Source organism: Macaca fascicularis, chromosome 14, assembly GCF_037993035.2.
Source record: "Macaca fascicularis isolate 582-1 chromosome 14, T2T-MFA8v1.1".
NCBI classification, from domain to species: domain Eukaryota; kingdom Metazoa; phylum Chordata; class Mammalia; order Primates; family Cercopithecidae; genus Macaca; species Macaca fascicularis.
The window spans coordinates 100,948,277-100,972,122 of NC_088388.1; the positions used below are offsets into that span (position 1 = coordinate 100,948,277).

The 23,846-nt window shown below is 35.6% G+C and overlaps 1 protein-coding gene across 4 annotated transcripts in view; it reads left to right on the forward strand.

Annotated features, from left to right (window-relative positions):
- CEP126 (centrosomal protein 126) overlaps positions 1-23,846 on the forward strand; it is a 78,074-nt gene that overhangs the window by 12,908 nt on the left and 41,320 nt on the right. For 3 of the 4 annotated variants that reach the window (XM_005579437.4, XM_005579438.5, XM_045371126.2), the window contains exons 3-4: positions 14,012-14,157; positions 18,162-18,273. In XM_005579437.4, coding sequence (XP_005579494.3) covers positions 14,012-14,157; positions 18,162-18,273 — 258 coding nt within the window. Of the gene's footprint in view, positions 1-14,011; positions 14,158-18,161; positions 18,274-23,846 lie in introns of those variants that run through there. The other variant, XM_005579439.4, reaches the window with a different exon arrangement.

Genomic DNA, 23,846 nt, shown 5'->3' on the forward strand with positions numbered 1-23,846 from the left:
ATTTTCTGTGGTGTTCGGATGGAGTAGCAGGATTATTACCTAAGTTTTCTGCCTAGCTATGCTGATCTTTTCCTTATCCTGAGGCTAGAAAGAGCAAGCTTTAGTTCGGGGGGGTGTGTGTGTGTGTGTGTGTGTGTGTGTGTGTGTAAGCTTTTTGATGCTTCCATGCTTCCAGCTTTTTTCTGCTCCAAGTCTGGAATATATGAAGCAAAAAGAAAACCCAGAGAACTTAATCACCATGTCCTTCCTCAGGTGCCAAGGTCCCTAGCCTGCTGACCTCCTCTTCTTCACTTCTCAGACTCTTCTTATGGGGGTGTGTGTGTGTGTGTGTGTGTGTGTGTGTGTGTGTGTAGTTGTCCCTCGGTATCTGCTGGGGATTGGTTCCAAGACCCCCAGGGATACCAAAATCCACAGATGCTCAAGGCTCTTATATAAAATTGTGGAGTATTTGCATACAATCTATGCACATCCTCTCATATGCTCTAAATCTTTTCTAGATTACTTAGAATAACTAATACTGTGTAAATGTTATGTAAATAGTTGTTACACTATATTTTTATTTGTATTATTTTTATTGCTGTGTTGTTATTTTTATTGTTTTTTCCCAAATATTTTCAATCCAGGGTTGGTTGAATCTATAGATATGGAACCCACAGATATGGAGGGCAAACTGTATATATCATGCACAGGAGTTTTAGTTGTACTTAGTGGGAGAAATAGAAAAAGTATGTCTACCTCCATTTTCCCAGAAGCAGAATTTGTTTCTTTTTGACGTCAGTATTTCTCCTTCTAGCAGCTCCTTCACATTTTTTAAATATTTCTAATACATTTTAACCTACTGAATAGAGGGATTTTGTTAGAACTGAAATCTAAGACTAGTGAATGAGGACCTAAGGGATCTCGTTACTGAATTTTTGAGCTTTAGTTAATTGATATGTTTCTTTTCACTGACGCCTTAGCCTTTAGAGAAATGAGGTACTTTTATGTTTTTCCTTTGTGTGATGTATATTACTAATTCTATAAATCTTTATTGTTTGGGTGTTTTGCCCTGTGATAGTGTATTGAAGGTGATTTTCAACCTTTCATTTGTTTTCTTTTACAGTCAAGTGAAAGACAATCTGTTGGAAAGTACGATTTTTGATACATTCTTTTAGGATTTCAAATAATTTTAAGTCTCAGAAAGCACAGGATTATAATCTGGGACACATGTTTCTTTGACAGGCAATGAAAACTCACAGTATATTATTGGGTTTAGTTCTATTTCTTATAGGCTTGTTGTTGGCATTATTGTTTGTTAAAAATGATATTTTTCATTTCTAAAAACTATGTCTCCAACTGCATTTTTTAATTTGCAAGAACTATTTTTCCTTATTTTTAATTTATAATTATCTCAAAATATGTTTAGCTTTACAGTTTAATATTATCATATCTCTAGAAAGTTGTAACAACCTAGATCTAAAATATAATTCCATCCAGAAAAAAGAAATGTATCACAAAAGGCAAGTTCTTCAGTTCTACATTTGTCTCCTGTGACCTCAGGTACTCTAAAGACTACTTCCTAGGTTCTATTGTTAAACTGTTGCCATGATGTTTATTTGCTCACTTCTTAAGAGTATTTCCAACAGAGGAAAATGATACCCGTAGCTGTAGACTCCTGGGAAACTAGAACAAATAGTTTGGCATATAGCTGTCATTTGATGAGATGGCTCACATTTGAGCCAAGGTGCTCTACATGTTTCGTGAGGCAGAACTGCACATGTTAAACAGACCCCTCCAAAGTTGCTAAGGCAGATTCTGTTTCTTCTGTGAAAAAGACTAATTCCAGGGTCAATAGGAAGCAAAAATGTATTTCTCCACTCTGAATTCTACAATGGTAGAGAAGCTTTCTCATTTTTATTGCCAGTTCCTTCTATTCTCACAGCACTTACCAGTGCCTGGCACAGAATAATATAAAAGGAATTCTGTAAATAGTCATTGAGTAATGAAAGAATATAGTAATCATCACTATGATTGCTTATTAAAACTTTTTATTATTGGCCTATCATTGAGTTCAGGAGTAGAAATGTCTGCTTATTGGTCACACTCCATCCCTGGTTTAATGTGGCTCAACTTAACACAGGCTTTATTTTCTCCAGTCCCAGAAAATACTGCATGAAATTATTATTACTTTCTGTATACATTTTAGCCCAGAAAACCTGGCCACCGTGGAACAATATGAAATGATGGTGATGATAATTTGCTATCAAAATGACTTTTGGATAATAACAAGGAAAATACCACCTCTTAGCTTTGGAAATCCATCATTCATCATTGCCAGATATTGCTGAGTTGGTGGTTATTTTCTCAATTTCTCAAACATGCTAAGTTTTTTCCCCTCTCAACTCAGGGCCTTTGCATACTGTTTCTGCCTACAGCACTTTTTTCCCCATTTTTAAAATGATTTTCCCGTGTGTATTTGGAGTTTTTTAGCTTAAATATCTCCAGAGAAATGGTCTCTGTTTACCTTATTTAAAGTGGGTTCCCCTGGCTCCCTATCTCAAACTAGAGTTTCTTTACCTCCTAGCACTTATGACAATTAGTAAGTCTTTGTTTACTTGGTTTTGTTAGCTTGCCTCGCTAGATAATAAATACCTGCCTGAACCATATCTGTTGTACTTACTGTTATATACTGAACATATCCACTATTACATCAAAATAATAGATAACTGCTTTTAAAAGTGCTCTGATTATATTTGAAGTTGACATACAGTCAAACATTTATTAAACAATTATTTATTAAGCATGTACCAGATACAAAGCCTTGTGTTAGGAACAGGAATTCCAGAAATTAAAATTTCAGGCTCTGCACTCAATGAACTTGGAGAGTATGATGGGGAAGACAGACAGTTAAAATGCAATTAATTATTTCATTTGACAATGGTATTGCATGCTGCTGTATTCCGAGCCCTATGCTATGTGCTGACACAGACACTGAACTTATGATACTTAGAGTCTGATAAGCAATGCAGAAAAGTAAATAATTACAATATAGTGAGATAAATCCTATGGTAAGGTTAAGCTTAGGGTTCCATGGGAAAACAAATTCCTGTTATGTGTGGAAGTTGGAGATGAAAGTGCTTTGAAGAAAAAAAAATTACGGAAAGGTTGTGACATAGTGTATACTTGTTTAAAACCAGATAGAATCAGGCTGCCTAGTTTAGACTCCCAGTTCTTCCACTTAATAGTTATGTGGCCTTGTACAAGTTACTTAACCTTATTAAGATTCAGGTTTTTTGTCTGTAAAATGCTTACCTCAGAGAACTGCTGTGGGATAAAACAAGGTAATACGTATAAAATACTTAGCATTTACAGTACCTGACCATACTAAGCACTTGTAATGAATGATGATCATCTTCACAGGTCACCTTATATGTAATGACAAACTTTGCTTTGCCAGCAGCCTTCCCCCAAATGTTCTTTCCAAATCAGTCCCTAGCACCCTGATAGTCTCCCTCTATCCAAAATATAAATGCCAATCATGTAAATGCTCACATGCACAGTGCTTTTGGGAAGAAAGTAAACATGGGAAACTTTCACCCCCAAGAACCCCCAAAAACAATTAAGACTTAAAGCAACTGAAGATATGTGATTATATTAGAAATTGTTTCTAGAACCCCAAGTTGAGGAGAACATGGATGAAGTATTTTTTTTTTGATACATGATAAGGTCTGTGCTTATAGCTTCTGTTTTCTCTGTGATAAAGGATGTGAGAGGGAGGTAGAAAGTGGTATCATGGAAAGTGTGAAGATATTCAAAGATAGATACAAAGGTGTCATCTTTGCTCTTTGTTGTCATTTCTGGCCATTGCTCTCCCTTTTCTCTAAAATCCTCCAGCTCTCTTCAAGCACATGCTGTCAAAATATACTGCTTACCCCTACTTTTCCTTACTGCAGTCATGTATAGATCCTCTGTGTCATTCCTTGAAAATTTTAGCAACTTGGCTCTTTTTGTCTCCCTACCACTATTCTAGTGATCATTCTTTGTGATTTTAGCGTCCACATAGACCATTCATCCAGCCTAATGATCTGTCATTTTCTTGAACTTCACTCATTCAGTAGCACATCACCTCAACTATTACCAATTACTACTTCACCTCCAAAATCTCAATTTCAGTCATCTCAATCTCTGATCTATGTCTCCTATTTTTCCATGTCAGTTCCTCTAGTACCCTGAATTCAACAGTTCTAAAACTCCACCAGGTCCTCCAATCCATTTATCTTATTACCCTTTTTCCGTTAATCCCATCCCTCATGTTCTCACTTCTGTTCAAACTGAGCTTCACACTCCATAGTCTGTCTATATCCTCAAACCTCTTGCAGTCAATCTCCACCCTTCATAGCGACCACTGTTATAATTCCTATCATTGGAGTTAATTTTTCTGGTTGAGATTCATCCATATATTAGTTCATTCTTATTGCTGAATGGTATTCTATTGTAAAAATATGTCATAATTTATTTATCCATTCTTCTATTGATAGGCATTGGGTTACTCTAATTTGGGACTAGTAATAAAGCTACTGGCAGAAAGATAATTATAGCCAAAATGGTAAAACATGAGAGAATCCATAAGTAGGAAATCTTTTTGTAGATATACATTTTTATTTGTTCTGAGTAAACTAAAAGTAGAATTGCTAAGTCTTAGGGTATATGTATGTTTAACCATATAAGAAGGTGTCAAACAGTTTTCCAAAAGGTCTGACCTTTTTTACACACCCTCCAGCAAAGCATGTGAGTCCCAGTGGCTTTATAACCTTCCCAGTCAGCCTTTTTAAATTTTAGCTATATAGTATATGTAAATTGGGTTTAGTTTGCACTTCCCTGATGTGCCATTCCTAAGTTTTTTATGAAATATCTATTCAAATATTTTGTCCATGTTTTAAGTTGGGTTGTCTTCTTGTTGAATTGTAAGATACAGATACATTCTGGGTACAAGTTCTTCGTCACAGATACATATTGCCAGTATTTTCCTCTAATATGTGGCTTGCCTTTTCATTTATTTAATGAAACCTTTCAAAGAGCAGTTTTACATTATGATGACATACAATTATCAATTTTTTGTTCTATGGCTAGTGCTTTTTGTGTCATCTCTAAGACATGTTGTCCACCCCAAGGTCATAAAGCTAGTCTTCTTGATTTCTTCTGGAAAGTTCATACTTATAGATTTTCAGTCTAGTTTTATCATTCATCTCAAATTATATGTGTGTAGTATGATATAAAGGTTGAGTAGTTTTTTCACATAAGTGTATTTAGTTGCTCCAGCACCATTTGTTGGAAAATAATTTCCTTTCATCAGTGGCCTCGATGCCTTTTTTGAAAATCAATTGAGGGTCTACTTCTGTGCTCTGTATTTTGTTCCATTGGTCTATTTACTCTTATACTAATATTACACTGCCTTGATTATTGTAGCATTATAGCAGGAATGCTCAACAGCAGTACTATTGACATTGTGGATGAGATAATTATTTATTATGGGGGGACTACCATATAGGAATTTTAGGATGAAGTATAGGATGTTTACTAGCACCCTTGCCTGCTGTCCACTAGATACCAGTAGCACACCCCAGTCATGACCATTTAAAATGTCTCTAGACATTGTCAAAGGTCCACTTGAGGGGGAAGGAGCAAAACTTTCCTCAGTTGAGAATCACTTCTTTATAGTGAAATAAGATAGTGTGTAGCCTCCGATTTTGTTTTGATTCAAGATAGTTTTGCTTATTCTAGGTATTTTTACTTTTCCCTATAAATAAATCTGCCTGGTTTTGAGTAGGATTGTGGTGAATTTGTAGATAAATTTAGACAGACTTGATAACAATTCTAATTGCATTAATAAAATTGAGTCTTGCAGTCCATGAAATCCATGAACATAGCTCATCTCTTCTCCTCTTCCCCCCACCCTTTATTTTGGTTGAGTTTTGTTTGTTTGTTTGTTTGTTTGTTTAATTTCTCTCAGTGGCATTTTCTAGTTTTCAATGCAGAAGTCTCGCATGTCTTTGTTAAATGACTCCTAAGTATTTTGTATTTTGTAATGCTTTATGAATGAATTTATTTAAATTTCATTTTCGATTGTTTGTTGCTTATATGTTGAAATACAAATGACTTTTCTATATTGACCTTGTATTCTAAGAACTTGTTAAATTTTCTCATTAGTTCCAGGAGTTATTTTATATATTCCTTATGATTTTCTAGGTATATAATTATGTCATCTGCAAATAAAGAGAATGTAATGCCTGTCTTTCCAGTCAATATGGCTTTTACTTTTTTGTTGGCCTCAGTGAACTTTCTAGGAGTACTTCCAGTGCAATTGGGGAATAGAAGTAGTATGAGTAACCCTCTTTGCCTTCTACCTTTTGGGGAAGTATTTACTATTTCACCATTAACTATGCTGCTAGCTAGGGAATTCGGGTAGGTGCCCTCTATCAGATTGAAGAAGTTTCCTCTCATTCCTAGTTTGCTAAGAATTTTTATGAATGTGCATAGAATATTGTCAAATAGTTTTTCTAAATCTATTTTGATGATCATATCGCTTTCCTCTTTTTTGTCAATATAGTGAAATTCACTAATTTTGCATTCCATGGATAACCCTCATTTGGTAATGATGTGTTATTTTTATAAATTGCTGGATTTTATTTGCTAATACAGATTGAGTGCTCGTTATCTAAAATGCTTGGAACTAGAAGTGTGGTAGATTTTAATTTTTTTTGAACTTTTGGAATATTTGCATATACATAATGAGTTATTGGGATTGGGACTCAAGTTTAAGCATGAAATTCATTTATGTTTGATAAACACCTTATGCACATAGCCTAAAGGTAATTTTAATGTAATATTTTTAAATAATTTTGTGCATGAAACAAAGTTTGTGTACACTGAACCATCAAAAAGCAAAAGTGTCATTATCTCAGTCAACTGTGTGGACAATCTATGGTGGTTTGGTCATCACTACCATTCCTGAGTCTGAATTTATATGCTACTCATAAGCAATCATTTTCTTGTACTTATTCACACTTAACTACTTAAAAGTAAAATATATGACAGATAACATTAACACAATGAAAAAGTAATGTGTTTAAGGTAGTGAACCAGTACAGTAGCATCACCAGAATACCTATATCAGCTGTCAGACAACAGCAACAGCAAACAAAGGCAGACGTTCAGTCTTCATGTCAGTGCTCAAAAGTTTCCAATTTTGCAGCATTTCAGATTTTGGATTTGTGGATTAGAGATGCTTAACCTGTATTTTGTGAAGGATTTTTGTGTAATGTCGGTGAGAGATACTGGGCTATAAATTTCTTTGCTTGTAATGTGTTGTTGGGTTTTGGAATCATAGTTATGCTGGCCTTATAAAACATGGCGGGGAGTGTTTTCTGCACTTCTATATTTTGAAAAAGGTTGTATATGATTGTTCTTTTTTAAATGTTTGACAAAAAAAATTATATCTGAACCTAGAGTTTTTTGTGGGAAACTTGTTAATTATAAATTACATTTTATTAATGTGTAGAGGTTTTCATATTTTATTGTCTTTTGTGTCAGTTTTGGAAAGTAGTTTCTTTTAAGAAATTGGTCCATTTTACCTAAGTTGTTGAATTTATTAGTATGAAGTTATTTGTAATATTCTCCTGTTATTCTTAAGGCCTGTGGTATTTGTAATGATATCCTGTTTTGCATTCATGATATTATTAATTTTTGTTTTCCCGTTTTTTCTTCATTGTTCTTGCTAGGAGCTTATCAGTTTTCTTAACATTTTCCAAAGCAACTTGTCTGTGTTTTCTCTAATTTTTTTGCTTACTATTTCATCAGTTTATTTTCTTTTTATTAGATTCTTCAGGATAAATTTGCTCATCTTCTATCTTGTTAAGGTGGAAACTGAAGTCATTGATTTTAAACCTTTCCCCTTTTCTGATATAGCATTTAAAATTATAAATTGGCCGAGCATGGTGGTTCACTGCCTGTAATCCCACAACTTTGGGAAGCCAAAGTAGGAGGATTTCTTGAGGCCAGGAGTCAAGACCAGCCTGGGCAACAAATCAAGACCCCCCATCTCTACAAAAAAAAAAAAAAATTAAAATTAAATAAAATTATAAATTGTCTTCCAAACGCTCTTTTAACTGCATTTAACAAATTCAGTATGCTGTATTTTCATTTTGATGTCATTCAAAAAAAATTTTTTTTAACTTCTCTTTAGATTTTTTTCTTTGATCTGTGGTTTATTTAGTACAGTGTTTTCATTTTTTCTTTAATTTTCAGTTATTTGGAGCTTTTCTAGATATTGTAATTGATTTCTAATGTAAATGTGTTTTGGTCAGAGAACATACTCTGTACGATTTAAATCTTATGAAATTCATTAACACTTCTTTTATGGCTCAGCATAAGATTTTTGTGGTGTACTTGGGGAAAGACTGTATTATTATTGTTGGATATAAATTATTACTGTTCTATAAATATCAACTAGATTGATGTAGCTGATAGCATTGTTCAAATATTCTGTACTCTTACTGATACTTCTTTTCTTTTTTTTTTTCTGAGACAGAGTCTCACTCTGTCTTCCAGGCTGGAGTGCAGTGGTGCAATCTCGGCTCACTGCAAGCGCCGCTTCCCCAGTTCACGCCATTCTCCTGCCTCAGCCTCCAGAGTAGCTGGGACTACAGGCGCCAGCCACCACGCCCGGCTAATTTTTTATATTTTTTTAGTAGAGACGGGGTTTCGCGGTGTTAGCCAGGATGGTCTCGATCTCCTGACCTCGTGATCCACCCGCTTCGGCCTCCCAAAGTGCTGGGCTTACAGGCATGAGCCACCGCATTTGGCCTCTTACTGACACTTTTGTCCAGTTGTTCTGTTACTAAGAAAGGATGTTACAATATGCAGCTAGGATTGTGGATTTGTCTGTTTCTATCTTTAGTTCTGTGTTTGCCTTATGTATTTTGAAGGTCTGTTATTAGGTTCATACATCTATATAATTTTTGTGCCTTCCTGATGAATTGGCCTATCATTATGAAATGTTGTATTTTATCTCTAGTAATACTCCATTTCTTAAAGTCCAATATTAATAGCACCTAATAAATTTGTCTGATATTAATATACATAGTCAAAAACTTCATCTGATATTAATGTAGTCAAATAAATTTCTCAAGCTTTTCCATTCTTAGGTCTTCAGCCCGTGTATATTTGCAGTTGGGTCTTACTTAGTATCCATTCCAGCAAGTGCTAAGTCAGAAACTGTGAAGGGTCTGAGATTTTGCCCTACTTGCAAGCTAATAATTTAGTTTACCATGATTTCACTCAGTACCAATGAGATAGTTGTTAATTCATGTTGCCTGTTTTGAAATATTAAACAACAAATAACTTTTGTTTCCTTGTTTTCACGAGTGTCTGCCATATGACATAAATGTTTAGTGTCTTTTTTGATAACTCAGATACAAGATATTACCGAACGACTTCAAATACTTTAATTAGAGGAAGGCTTATATACTTATGATTTAACAAATTCCCCTGAGCATCTAGGCAGCCATGGACTTCTCAAACCAACTCTCAGATATACAATTTTGTCTAGAGTTAGCTCCATATCAGCCATATTAAAGGACAGACCATCAAAGCATTTGCCCAGGATACAAATCTGTAAGGATCACTGAAATATCACTAACATAAATCAGTTATACATACCAGCTGACTAAGATTCCTTCCTTACCTAACTAGATAAATGTAAATTGTTCTCATTACCAGTGAAGTAGATAGTGCTCTAAAAGAAAAATACAATAGTACAAAAAAAATCCCTGGAACAGACATCTCTGTTTTAAATAATGTCATAGGTATAAGTTGTTTTATGCAGTTACATGCCGCAACATCAGCCATGAGACATGAAGACGAGTTGCCTAAGTTGGCAGTTGCAGTGCACTGATACTCAGAAACTGAATAATGCATGACGTAGTGCTATTTACTAGGAAGATTTTAATATCATAAAACTAATTTCTAAAATCAAAAAAAAGTTTTATTCTTCAGAAAAGCATACATAATAAATGGACATAATCCTTTTAAAATAACATAAAGAAGAAAGTAAACAATTTTTGTTAATAAACATTTCTCCCCATCTCTACTAAATAAATGTTAACTGGTTTTTAATATACTGACTTAAAGTTATTATTCTGGTCATTTGCTTCTCTATAACAAACCACCCTAAAATTTAGTAGCTTAAAACAGTTTATTAAAAATCTGTGTTGAATGGCTGAGCTGGTTTATTCTCCCTTGGAAGTCTCATGCTATTGCACTCAGATTTGTGCTGTGGTTGGTGTTATCTGAAGATTCCACTTCGCTGGACATCCAAGATAGTTTCTTCAGTCACATGTCTTGTGCTAGGCTGAGAAGGCTAGAACAGTTGGAACCAAGCTAGTTATCTCTCTCCAATGCTGTCTTGCCTATTAGCTAGCTTGGGCTTCTTTTCAGCATGGTGACCTCAAAGGCACTAAAATTCTTACATGGGGTTGGGCTTTTCTTGGAGTGAGCATTCCAGAAGTCCAAGTTGTAAGCTGCAAAATTCTAGCATGGTAAGTCACACAGTATCACTTCCATAACATTCTGTTGGTAATAAGAAAGTCACAGGGCCACACTGATGAAAGGGGAGGGGACTACATAATCCTGCTTCATTGGACATTATGTTTGGAGACTGACTATGACTACCACAGGAGTGCTTGACATGTGATTTTATCTGCTTGACACATTATTTTAATCTCAAGAGCATATGAATGTAGAATTTGGAACTTTTTAAGTTGACTCTGTCAGCTTCTGCTAAGCAAGCTGTGCCTCCTTCCTCCCAACAGAAAGTAGAATACTTTATTATGACTCTCTATTTAATCTCTTTTGTTGTCTCTGTCTTCAAAGACTACATTAAGTACATTCACATTGTTGTGTAACCATCATCATTATCCATCTCTGAAACTTCATCTTGCCCAACTGAAATTCTGTACCCATTAAGCACTAACTCCCCATCCTTCCCTCCCCACCAGCTGGTAACCCCCATTCTACTGTCTCTATGAATTTGAATACTGTAGGTACCTCATTTAAAGTGAAATCTTACAACATTTGTCCTTTTGAGACTGGCTTATTTCACTTAGCAGAATGTTTTCAAGGTTCATTTATGTGTAGCACGTGCCAGAATTTTCTTCCTTTTTAGACTGAAAAAAATTCCATTGTATGTCTATGCCACATTTTGTTTATCCATTCATCCATTTATGAACACTTGGATTGCTTCCACCTTTTGGCTATTATGAATAATGTTACTATGAAAATGGATATAAAAATATCTGTTTGAGTCCCTGTTTTCACTTCTTTGGGATATAGTCCTCAAAGTGAAACTCTTTTATCATATGGTAATTCTATGTTTAATTTTTTGAAGAATCAGCATACCAATTTCCACAGCTGCTGCACCATGTTACATTTCTACTAGCAATGCATAGGAGTTCCAGTTTCTCTACATCCTTACCAACAGTTTCTATTTTTTATTTTGTTTTGTTTTTTAAATAATAGTCATCCTGATTGGGTGTGGTGTGGCATTTCATTGTGGTTTTAATTTGCATTTTCTTAATGATTAATGAGTTGAGCATCTTTTCATGTGTTTGTTTGTATTTGTATATCTTCTTTAGAGAAATTTCTATTCAAGTCTTTTGCCCATATTTTTAAATCAGGTTGTTTTGTTGTTGTTGAGTTGTTGAAGTTCTTGATATCAATCCTTATCAGATATGTAATAGGAAATATTTTCTCTCATTTCCTGTGTGGCCATTTTACTCTGTCGATAGTGTCCTTGGATCCACAAAAGTTTTTAATTTTGATGAAGTTCAACTTATCTATTTTTCCTTTTGTTTGTGCTTTTAGTGTGATATCAAGAAATTATTGTCAAACCTAATGTCATGAAGCTTTTTCTGTATGTTCTCTTCTGAGTTTTTAGTTCTTCTATTTGGATATTTGATCCACTTTGGGGTAATTTTTATATGTGCTGTAAGGGTAAGAGTCCAACTATATTGTTTTGCAGTATCCAACACCATTTCCTATAAAGATTGTCCTTTTCTCATTAGATGGTTTTGGCATCCTTGTGGAAAATCATTTGACCATATATAAGAGGGTTTATTTATGGGCTCTCTATTCATTCCATTAGTCTGTGTGTCCATCTTTATGCCAGTACCACACTGCTTTGATTACCATAAATTTGTAGTAAGTTTTGAAATCAGGAAGGGTGAAACATTCCGTTTTGGGTTTTTTTTTTTTTCCCCAATATTATTTTGGCTATTCAGGGTTCCTTGACATTGTATGTAAATTTTAAAGTGGATTTTTCTATTTCTGCAAAGAAAAAAAAAGTCATTGGGATTTGAGGGATTGAATAGATTGAAGGTAGCTTTGAGTAATGTTGTCTTCTTAACGATATATTCTTTGAATTCATGAGCATGGTAGGTCTTTACATTTATTTGCATCTTTTTAAAATTATTTCAGTCATGTTTTACAGTTTTTGGTGTATAAGTCTTTTGCCTCCTTGGTTAAGTTTATTCCTAAGCATTTCTGTGCTATTGTAAATTGAGATTGTTTATTTCCTTTCTGGATTGTTCATTGTTAAGTGTACAGAAATGCAACTGGTTTATATGTGTTGATTTTGTATCCTGCAACTTTGCTGAATTCATTTATTAGTGATGGTTTTAGGTGGAATCTTTAGGGTTTTCTAAATATAAGATTATGTCATCTGGACTAGAGTTAATTTTACTTTTTCCTTTCTAGTCCGATGCCTCTTTTTTTTTCTTGCCTACTTGCTCTGGCTACAACGTCTAATATTATGTTGAATCAAATGGTAAAAGCAACTTCTTATCTTGACCTGGGGAGATTCTTGAAGGAGATTGTTTTGGGAGCTAAAAATCTTCTCCCCCACCTCTGGTGCTACATCACTACATTCTACCTATCTCATATGTTGGACCACTTGGAGATCTATAGTCCTCTATCACCTGAAAGTATATATAGTTCCCTTAATCGGAGCTATTTAGAGTAGAATAATGTTCTAGCCAGGAGAGGTCTTTAGAAAGATGGTTAATAGTAACCTATGGCACTAAAAATTCTTAAAGAGTTCTTACCAACCATCTCCTAACCCCATGCATTCTAAGGAGTTCCCTTTGGAGGTTTCTCTACCAGTGATTCGTAGGCTCATCTTTTTTTTTTTTTTTTTTTTTTCATTTTCCAGCAAATAATTATTGAATCATACACACATACATGCGCGAACACACACACACACACACACACACACACACACACAGAGTCTTCCAAGGACAATATCAATTTTTGAGACAGTACAGCTTAAACTAGAGAACATAAATTTCAAGTGTCTGGGGGCAATCAGAAATAAATGAAATAAGAAAGTTAAGAAAAATAGGGAATGGCAGGGATTGGGGCAGGTGTTTGGAGCTATGTGTGATTAAGAATCCAGATTTGCCAGATCTTCCAAATTTTGAAGAGAAACTGGAAATTCACATTTTTATGTAAATTTCCTGAATTTTTAGCACAGTTCCAACTTAAAATGACAGCCAATTTTAAACTTGTGGTCCAAAAGAAAAATAAAAATGTACAGATTTTATTGAATGCCTCATAATTTTCAAAGCTACTTCTTTCACTAATGAATTCATTCTTCATATTACAGAAAATGGCATAGCTTTCTTAGAAAAGGTTTTTTCCACAGGACAATTTGCGAGTGGGAATAGGTATGCGGACCTAGGAAAGGGACGCATTAGAGAATCTTCTCTTAGTTGCAAGAGACCTGGGTAAAGTTCTGAAATTACCATTTACAAAGCAATAAGTCTTTGGCAAACACCTGTTTTAAAAAAATTTAAAATGTGTTGTTTTTAAGTAAAATTTTGAAATACGAAAACACTGTTATACAATAAATGCATCATTTTGAAACTATTTTCTAAACTTACCACCTCTTTCTGTTGCCTACTTTGTGTTTTAAATATAGAGCTTTTGAGGAAAAACGAAAAGAACAAGAAGAAAAAGAACACCAAATTAGAGAACAAATACTTCAACAAAGAAAACAGAGGTTTGAAGAAGTTACTGAAAAATTCCAGCGTGCCCATATTCCTCTTTCACAGCGGAGGAAAGCAGGTGCCTTAATTTCTAGAACAATATGAGAACAAAAATTGAAGTTTTAATCTCATTTGACTTGGGTAGACAATAAACTCATAAATGAAGAAATGAAGTGGAAACAAACTAAAATGACCAATATGACTTTTGAGTAAAAGCACTTTAACCGAATGAAAAATAGTCATTTGATTTAGGTTTAATTCAGAGAATACTGTTGGCTGTATTACTAAATTCTGAAACTCACGGTTTGAATTGACTTCCAACTGGTTACAATGTTTTGTCTTTTTAAAATTGATTTGGTAAGTAGCTTAGTACAAAGAAAATTTAACGTTTGGGTTCAGAAAATTAGTGTCACATTTATTCTAGTATTTTTTAATGGTTTGGTTCAAATTCATATTTGAGAGACTGGCAGAACAAAAAGAAAGTCTACAGCGTAATATAATCCAACAAGATAAAGACTTGGAACCATTTAAGAATTTGAATAAGATTATGGTTGGTTCTTTTGTATTATATCTACATTTTAGTACCTTAAATAGTAAGACAATTAACAATATGTCAAAACTTCATAAAGAAAAGTGATAAGCAAAACCTTTATGTATTCAGCAAACATATGGTGTACTGTGTTGTACTTAGCCTTAGGCTAAGCTGAGATATAGAAAAATCTAATTGCATTCTACCATTAAAGATCTCACAACCTATTTTGGAGATGAGAGTGGTATAAGCAATGTCAATAATGTAATGATAATTGCTATGGTAGCAGAGTGTGTAAAGTGCCATGAGAGCACAGAGGAAAGAACACTAAACCTATGTCAGGACCTCAAGGACATCATTCTTGGAAAAATGACTTAAGTCAGATCTTAACAAATGAGCATATTGCGAAGCAAACAGAAAATAAAAGGACATCCCAGGCAAAAGAACAGCTTGTGCAAATAAATTATGTATTTCAGTGTATCTGAAGCATAGGATGGGGAAAAAAAGAAGAAAATGGATATGAAGCTAGAAAAAATAAAGGTAGCCAGTTCTCATAGAACTTTATATGCCATGCCAGGAATTTCATCTTTATGCAAAATACAGTCCACTTACAGTTTTTTTAACGAGAAAGCAAGCCATTGCTGTGTTAGTAATATTACTGTTAATAAGGGCAGCTAGTAAAACTGTGCAAAATAACAATAGCTTCAACATGATAGGAGTTTATTTTTCTCCCGTATAATATGGAGTCCTGTGGTAGGCAGTCATGAGCTGGTTTGTTGATTATACTGAGTTGAGAGACAGAAGGATCATCTGTCACTCGGCTCAGCAGTCTTTAGTATCTGCTTTTTATCCTCACTGTCATGGTCACATGGTAGCTGCCAGAGCTCAACCATCATAGCAGTGTTCTAGGCAAGAACAAAGGACAGGAAAAAAGGGTGCACCTCTGAGATCTCTGCTTGGCAACTTTATTTGCAAGGGAGTCTGAAAAAAATAGTTTTTTTTAATGTAGGTATATTGCTACCCCTAACTATATAGGGTCTGTAAGGGAGTCTGAAAAAAAGTTTTTTTAATGTGGGTGTATTGCTACCCCTAACTATATAGGGTCTATAAGGAAAAAAGAGAAAATGCATATTAGGTGGGGAACTTGGGGTCTCTGTTATATAATTAGATTTGTTAGAAAGATAATTACAGTTACAAGATGGAATATCGATTGAAGAAGAGACTTACTAAAGTAAGTAGACTAGTAGGATACTATTTAAATAATTATGGTAAGAGATGTTAAGCTCCTAAATTAAAGCAGTGCATTGAGTGTAAGAGATAAGAGTTACCATATTCATCCTTTTTTTTCTTTTTCTTTTTCTTTTTTTTTTTTTGAGACAGAGTCTTGCTCTTCTCACCTAGACTGGAATGCAGTGGTACAATCTCGGCTCACTGCAACCTCCACCTCCCGAGTTCAAGAGATTCTTCTGCCTCAGCCTCCCAAGTATGTGGGATTACAGGTGCCCTCCACCATGCCCAGTCACCTTTTGTATTTTCAGTAGAGATGGGGTTTCAACATGCTGGCAAAGCTGGTCTTGAATTCCTGACCTCAGGTGATCTGCCCTCCTTGGCTTCCCAAAGTACTGGGATTACAGGCGTGAGCTACTGTGCCCAACCAGAGATACTATATTCAAGAGATATAATCACAGCCAGCTGAGGTGGCTTATGCCTGTAATCCCAGCCCTTTGGGAAGCCGAGGCAGGCGGATGGCTTGAGAGCTCACGAGTTCAAGACCATCCTGGGCAACATGATGAAACTCAATCTCTACAAACAATACAAAAATTAGCCAGGCATGGTGGTGCATGCCTGTAGTCCCAGCTACTCGGGAGGCTGAAGTGGGAGGATCACTTGAGCCCAGGAAGCGGAGGTTGTAGTGAGCCAAGATCACACCACGGCACTCCAGCCTGGGAAACAGAGTCAGACCTTATCTCAAAAAAATAAAAAAATAGACATAATCAATAGGATTCAGTTACTAATTCGATTGTGGTGAAAGAGGCTGAGCACAGTGGCTCACACCTGTAATCCCAGCACTTTGGGAGGCCGAGGCGGGTGGACCACCTGAGGTTGGGAGTTCGAGACCAGCCTGGCCAAAACGGTAAAACCCCATCTCTAATAAAAATACAAAAGTTAGCCAGGCATCGAGGCGGGTGCCTGTAATCCCAACTACTAGGGAGGCTGAGGCAGGAGAATTGCTTAAAAACCCAGGAGGCGAAGGTCATAGTAAGCTGAGGTTGCACCACTGCATTCCAGCCTGAGTGACAGAGCAAGACTCCGTCAAAAAAAAACAAAAAGTGGTGGAAGAGAGGCTAGAAGGAGAACAGTACCTCTATAAATTAGCAGAAAACCTTATTTTAAACATTCAATAAATACTTTTTAAATTAATTGATTACTTTCATAGATGCATCCTTTATGATGCAAAATATCAGCAGACTATCCTATAGCTTTGCGTTCTTCATGTAATCACCAGTTGATTAGGGAAATGGATTGTCTCTAGAGTTCAAGTTTGAACTAAACCTTACATAATAACATACTGTTTTTGTTTAAACATTCTAAATAAATTACAAACATTGTAATAATTGAAAAGTCTGATGACATATTGGTGTTTTAAAGGAGAAAAGAGGAAGATAGTTTGGAAGTACTCACAAAGAGCTAAAGCCAGAAATTCACTCACCCTATTTCTAGGCCTTGAGTTATTTATAGTATATGATACACTACAGATACCATGTATAGATAGTATAGTATATTTATGGTCTATGATGGGAGGAAAATAATGTCTCCATTTGAGGGGGTTGTAGGACAATTAATGTCCTTAAAAGACAGCTATGCTTCAACTTGAACAAGAAAGAGAAGACAGTATTTAGAGGGAAGTAGGGGAGAATAGAGTATGTTGAGTACCAAAGTGCACAATGGAAGGCTTTGAGAAAGTGGATATATATAGGACATAGGGTTATATTTAACGTTGTACAGGACAGTATATGGATGAGTGTCCATAATAATGTATGACCTTGAGCAAGTTACTTTGCTTCTGTATGCTTTAGTTTCCTCAGTTGTAAAATTCAAATATACCTCATAGGCCATAGCGAGGGTTAAATAGTTTATGTGCATTAAGTGCTTAAAAATAAGGTCTGTAACTTAAGTGCTCAGTAAATGTTAGTTGGTGTTTTTGTATGTTCCCCTTTTCTTCATAGGAATATTTATAAATAGTGTCAGAAATTTATACCACTATGAGATCAAATATAGGGGAGTTTGCATGCGAGGATGAAGAGCCTGGACATTTCTCAGAGTCTCTTTTTTCCTGATAAATATTCTTAAAATTGGTGATGAAAACTTTGAGGTAACACATTCTCTTTTGGGAATTGAATGTCAAAATTTAAAGTATTTACACTATTCTGAAAATATTTTCTTTTTACAAAAGTTTTAAAGTAATATTTTATCATTAGCCAATTAAATTATATGTAAAGAGACCATTGAAGATAAAGTGATTCTGCACTATTTGGTCTTTATTATCTCTTTAGTTTTCAGAAAACCAGTTCCTCCATTAGAAGAGGCCCTCAAACAAATTCAGGAATCCAACTTAAAATCAGAAGTAAACCTTCCCTTTTCCCATAGACCAACAATAAACTGGAGGTAAGTAATTTATGATTATTGTATACAATTATTACAATAATTGTATAACCATCCAGTTGCTGTGCTTGTCAGCCTTTTCATCAGCTACTCCTCACCTCTGTTTTAGAGTTTATTTTATTTTTACAGTTTAAATTGAGGTAGAGTAGAATGTAAATTGCTCCAAGAATAGGTCAGAATTCCAATTTGTTGTCTTAAAGTCTTTGGTGTTACAAAATACTATGTATGTTAAATAATTTTTTGTGGAACATATCAAAACACTTTAAATATTGATATTGATATTTTGATTAAAATTGTAATATCTTTACTGAGAAGAGAAAAATTATGTTGAATTGTAATAAATTTAGGTAAAAAGAGTAACTTTATGGTAGAAATGGGTTTTTCCTCACTGAAAATCTATCTTGAATGTCTTGAAAAGATTACAGAGTCTCCTGGTTCTTCTACAGGATGGCATAAGTGAATCATCTAGAAGTAATAGGATAGACCAATCAACCAGTGGGTACCCTCGGACATCCTGTATCTTCCATTTATTTATTCCAAACATTTCTTAACGCTACTACATGTAAAGAAGTAGATCAGGCATTATAAGGGGATATGGAGAAGTATATACTATTGTAAAATATAATCCCCAGTGTATAATCTAAAAGATAAGTGAAATCGTGCTTCAGAAATATAGAATAGTGCCAAATGAGTAATTACAATAATATATAAAATTCATTTATATAAATAACATCTGCAATTCAGACAAATTATGTTAATATTTTACCTGTGCATAATGTTATTCCATTTTTAGAATATTTGTGGTCAATAGTTCCCTTGATTAGGACTAAGAACAAGTAAATGTATCCTCTTGATCCTAATTAGAGTTCAGGAAAGACCTCATGGGACAGAGAATTCTTCAGCAAAGCTTTGAAGAAAATAGTAGTTATTTGGAACAAGTGAGTGGATGGCATTTTAGACAGAGAGATGAGCTGTGCAAAAGCCAAGGACAATCGAAGCCATGATATACTCTAGGAGTAAGAGCATGTGTACATCATAGAATGCAAAATACAGATGGCTTTGCCAGATACAAGATTGGAGAGATAAGTGCATCTGTATGCCAAGAAATATAAACTTTACCTTGAGAGTTTAAGAGGAGTCAATGAATAATTTTAGACAAATTAGTGATAAGGTAAAATTTTCTTTTTAAACATATTATTCCAATCCATTGTGAACAATTGTGGATAATGGATTGAAAGGTGGGGATATTTCAATAAATGTAGAAATTATATAGCCTAGAGCTCAAGAGAAACTTAGGCTAAAGGCATTTGAAGCCATGGTAATGCATATGGTCAACTATGGAGAGTATGTGTGTGATGAGCACTGAAGAACAGCAACATTTAAGCAAGTGGAAAAAAAAGAGATGCTTGCAAACAGAATGGCTAGAATGGCTCATATAGGACTAGGAGAGGTCAGTACTATGAAAACTAGGGAAGGATAAATGTTCATGGGAAAAAAAATAGTTTACAGAGATCAAATAACTTCTAAAGAATCAGACACATAATGTCTGTCAGTCAGGATCCTGGCAGGAAACAGGAGGCACACTTAAAAGAGGTGACTGAGAGGTTAAGTAAGGAACTATAAAACCAACAAAGGATGGTAAAGCACCCCCAGAACTGACACAAAGTCAATATTACCAACACAGACCTGAACTGAAAAGAGCTGGACTGTAGAAGAAGGAGGCTGGACAGGTCCTGTGGTCTTAGGGAGAGGAATGTAAGCCACTGCTAAACCAAGCCCAGCAGGGAGGAAGTCAGAGGAATAATTATCAAAAACCACTTTGTTCTGTCACCCTCGTTTCTCCTTCTAGTCCCTTCCACTGGCCAAACTCAGCCATAAATCAAAGAGCAAGGGACGATTCAGTCTCTTGGAGCAGAGTCAAGTAGAGAAATGAGGCAAATGAATCTGGAGAGGCAAAGAGAGAATGTCCAACATACAATGTGTCCACTGTATTTCACAACAAAAAAAGTTACTGGCGGCCGGGCGCAGTGGCTCAAGCCTGTAATCCCAGCACTTTGGGAGGCCGAGACGGGCGGATCACGAGGTCAGGAGATCGAGACCATCCTGGCTAACACAGTGAAACCCCGTCTCTACTAAAAATTACAAAAAACTAGCCGGGCGACATGGCGGGCGCCTGTAGTCCCAGCTACTTGGGAGGCTGAGGCAGGAGAATGGCGTGAACCCGGAAGGCGGAGCTTACAGTGAGCTGGGATCCGGCCACTGCACTCCAGCCTGGGCGGCAGAGCGAGACTCCGTCTCAAAAAAAAATCTACTGTAGGTCAGGCAGGGTGATTCACACCAGTAATTCCAGCAGTTTGGAAGGCCGAGGTGGAAGCATCACTTGAGCTCAGGAGTTCAAGACCAGACTGGGAAACATGGCACAACCCCATCCCTACAATTTTTGTCAGACCAATTTTAGTGCAGTAGTGGGGGCAGAAAATAAATTGCGATGAGTTGAAGAGAAATGGAGAGCGAAAAGGATAACAAGTTTAGTTTGACTGTGAAAGTTAGAGAGTGATAGGACAATAGCCAGAGGAGATGTACGGCCAATATATGGCTTTTCCCTTAAGAGAGATCTTATGATATTTAAATATGAATATTAAAGTGATAAGCAACAGAATTATAGTCTAGAAAGGTAGAGTAGAATTTGAGTAAGTACTTATCCTGTGTTGGACATTGATTAGCATGGATTACACATGTGAATGAGATATGGTCCTCTGCCTAGCAAGGGTTTGCAATTACATTATAATACTGTTTGTTGGTCTTTACAACATAATACACATGTAATACTGCATAATGGGGATTGTTACAGAAATACTAGCAAAGTAATAAAGAAGTACAGCATTGAAGGTAGAAGGTAGTCTTAGAGAATGAGTTAAGATTTATCAGAGAAGCATGTGTTGGGTTTTAGGCATGTGCAGTGCTACAGTGTTGTGAAAGGCATAGACCCCCGAGGAAATAGAACTTATTCAGAGTGGCAGGGCTATAGGATGTGTTGCTGATGGGACAGGGGATGATCTAGAAATGTTGATTGTGATCAGATGTAAAATGTTTGTATGTCTAGCAAGTGAGTGTGAACTTTATCCTGTAACCAGTGGGGAGCCAATGGAGGTTTCTCAGCAGGGAGTGATAGCATCCTCTTTATTATTTTAGAAAGATAAATGGTGCAAATGTTGGAGAATAGAGAAGATAGAGACAAATTGGAGGCAAGGAGACCAGAGAAGAAATTATTGGAATAACCCAAGGGATAGATCCTTACTGCCTAAACCATAACAGTGCTATTTTGTATAGTGAAGAAAGGATGGATCTGATAATAAAAAGTTTTGAGTAGTGAGAGTATGAGAAAGAAGAATGAAGATAATGTGCTTTCACAGTGCAGAGAAGTAACATAAAGAAATAAGAGTTTAAGGATATTGGTCAACTAGAAGTATAAGAATTGAAGTATAGGCTGGGCATAGTGACCCATACCTGTAATTTCAGTGCTTTGGGAGGCTGAGGAAGGAGAATCGATTAAGACCAGGAGTTCAAGATCAACCTGGACAATATAGCATCTCTACACACACATAAAATGTAAAAATTAGCTGGGCATACTGGCACACACCTGTAGTTCTAGCTACTCGAGGAGATGAGATAAAAGGATCACTTGAGCCCAGGAGTTGGAGTCGCAATGAGCTATAATCACACCACCGCACTCCAGCCTAGGTAAGAGAGTAAAATCCTGTCTCAAAAGAAAAAGGAGAAGGAGAAGGAAAAAGAAAAGAACAAGAATATGAGGAAGAGGAGGAGGAAGCAGAATTGGAGAATAGACAGAATAGAAGCAGAAAGAAAAGATACTTTATTAAAAGAATAGATGAGTTTGGTATAGGACAGAGGAAATAGAAAAAAGCAAAAAAAAATCAAAAGCAACTGATATTTTGAGTCTTGATGATTAAGAGAATATGATTAACTTTTTTAAAATTCCCTTTGAGCCTTCTGAATTTTTTTTTTCTATCCGTTGTTATACTTCATGCTAATTGGATATTTTAGTCTCACTCTGTCGCCAGGCTGGAGTGCAGTGGTGCGATCTCAGCTCACTGCAACCTCTGCCTCCTGGGTTCAAGCGATTCTCCTGACTCAGCCTCCCGAGTATCTGGGATTACAGGCACGTACCATACCCAGCTAAGTTTTGTATTTTTAGTAGAGATTGGGTTTTACCATTTTGGCCAGGAGGGTCTCGATTTCTTGACCTGGTGATCCACCCACCTCGGCCTCCCAAAGTGCTGGGAATACAGGCCTGAGCCACCGTGCCCGGCCAGATATTTTCAGTTTTGAAAAACTCTTGTAGAATGAAGAAAAGCATAGGCATTTTTCTTGTTCAAGAGTGTGCAGTTGCTTGAAGTCTTAGAAGAGTTAAACTGTCAGAACAACTTTGTTTTCCCTGTAGCAAACATGTAGATATGATTACAGCAAGTCTATGCTAGGATCATTAAATAACACACATCATCTTTGTTTTATGAGAAATGATCTTCATTGTGCATTAGAATACCTAGTTTTCGTGTTATTTTAATATGCTATTTTGACTTTGACTTCATGATATCTATGTGTGCATGTTTATATATGTATCACATAAATTCTATGTATTTGGAAAACAAGTATATACAATGTATAGTGAGAACACTATGATTTACTTATTAAAAAGTTAGACTTCTCTCCACAGATACCCAATAGTCTTAAGTAATGTATATGAAAGTGCTTTGTAAACTATGAAATTCTATACAAATATGAGATATTGGAATATTAAGAATCAGGTGTTAGGTTAGTGGGCATATTTTTATTTATTAAAAATTTGATTAAGCTGAAATCATTGATAAACTACTATCATATTAAAAATACATTTTCAGTGGAACGTAAACCTCAATGTATTAAGAAATAAAGTAATGCCATGAAATAAGGGGCTTACAAAGAAGCAGAGGTATATCAGTAAGACTATTCTAATGTGGAAAATGTTAGTGGTAGATAAAAACAAGATGTGGGCGATGTGATCATGTAAAAGAGAAAAAAAAAGTACGATAAAGTGCAGGGCATTTAGCGCTTAGGCCCCAAGACAAATCAGAGAATAGGTTCTCATGAACATAGAAGCTGCTTCAGCAAATAGTGAGACGTAAAAATATTAATAAGGGAGTAAAGTTAAAAATATAAGAAGTAATTAGTCTTCTATCACCACCAAATCCTTATCATAAAACTAATGTGCTTGACCATTCTGGAAGGTGTAAGGTAAAAGGGAGATATATTGTCTCCTGTATTAAATGGTTAAACTTCAATAAAATGATACTGCTAGATATCTATCTCCAATATCCATGTATTTGTGTTGTGGCAGTTGATCCTGAACTACGTGCTACACTGAGAAATCTGGCCAGAGCTGAGCAGTTATCTATTGACCTCTATTTGCCCTTTGAACGCATGCTTTAAACCAGATTGTCCAGCCCATATTCCTGTATCTGTATGAGTAAAAGGCTTCTGAGAAGTGAAAATACTCTAAGAGCCAGAAATAAGAAATG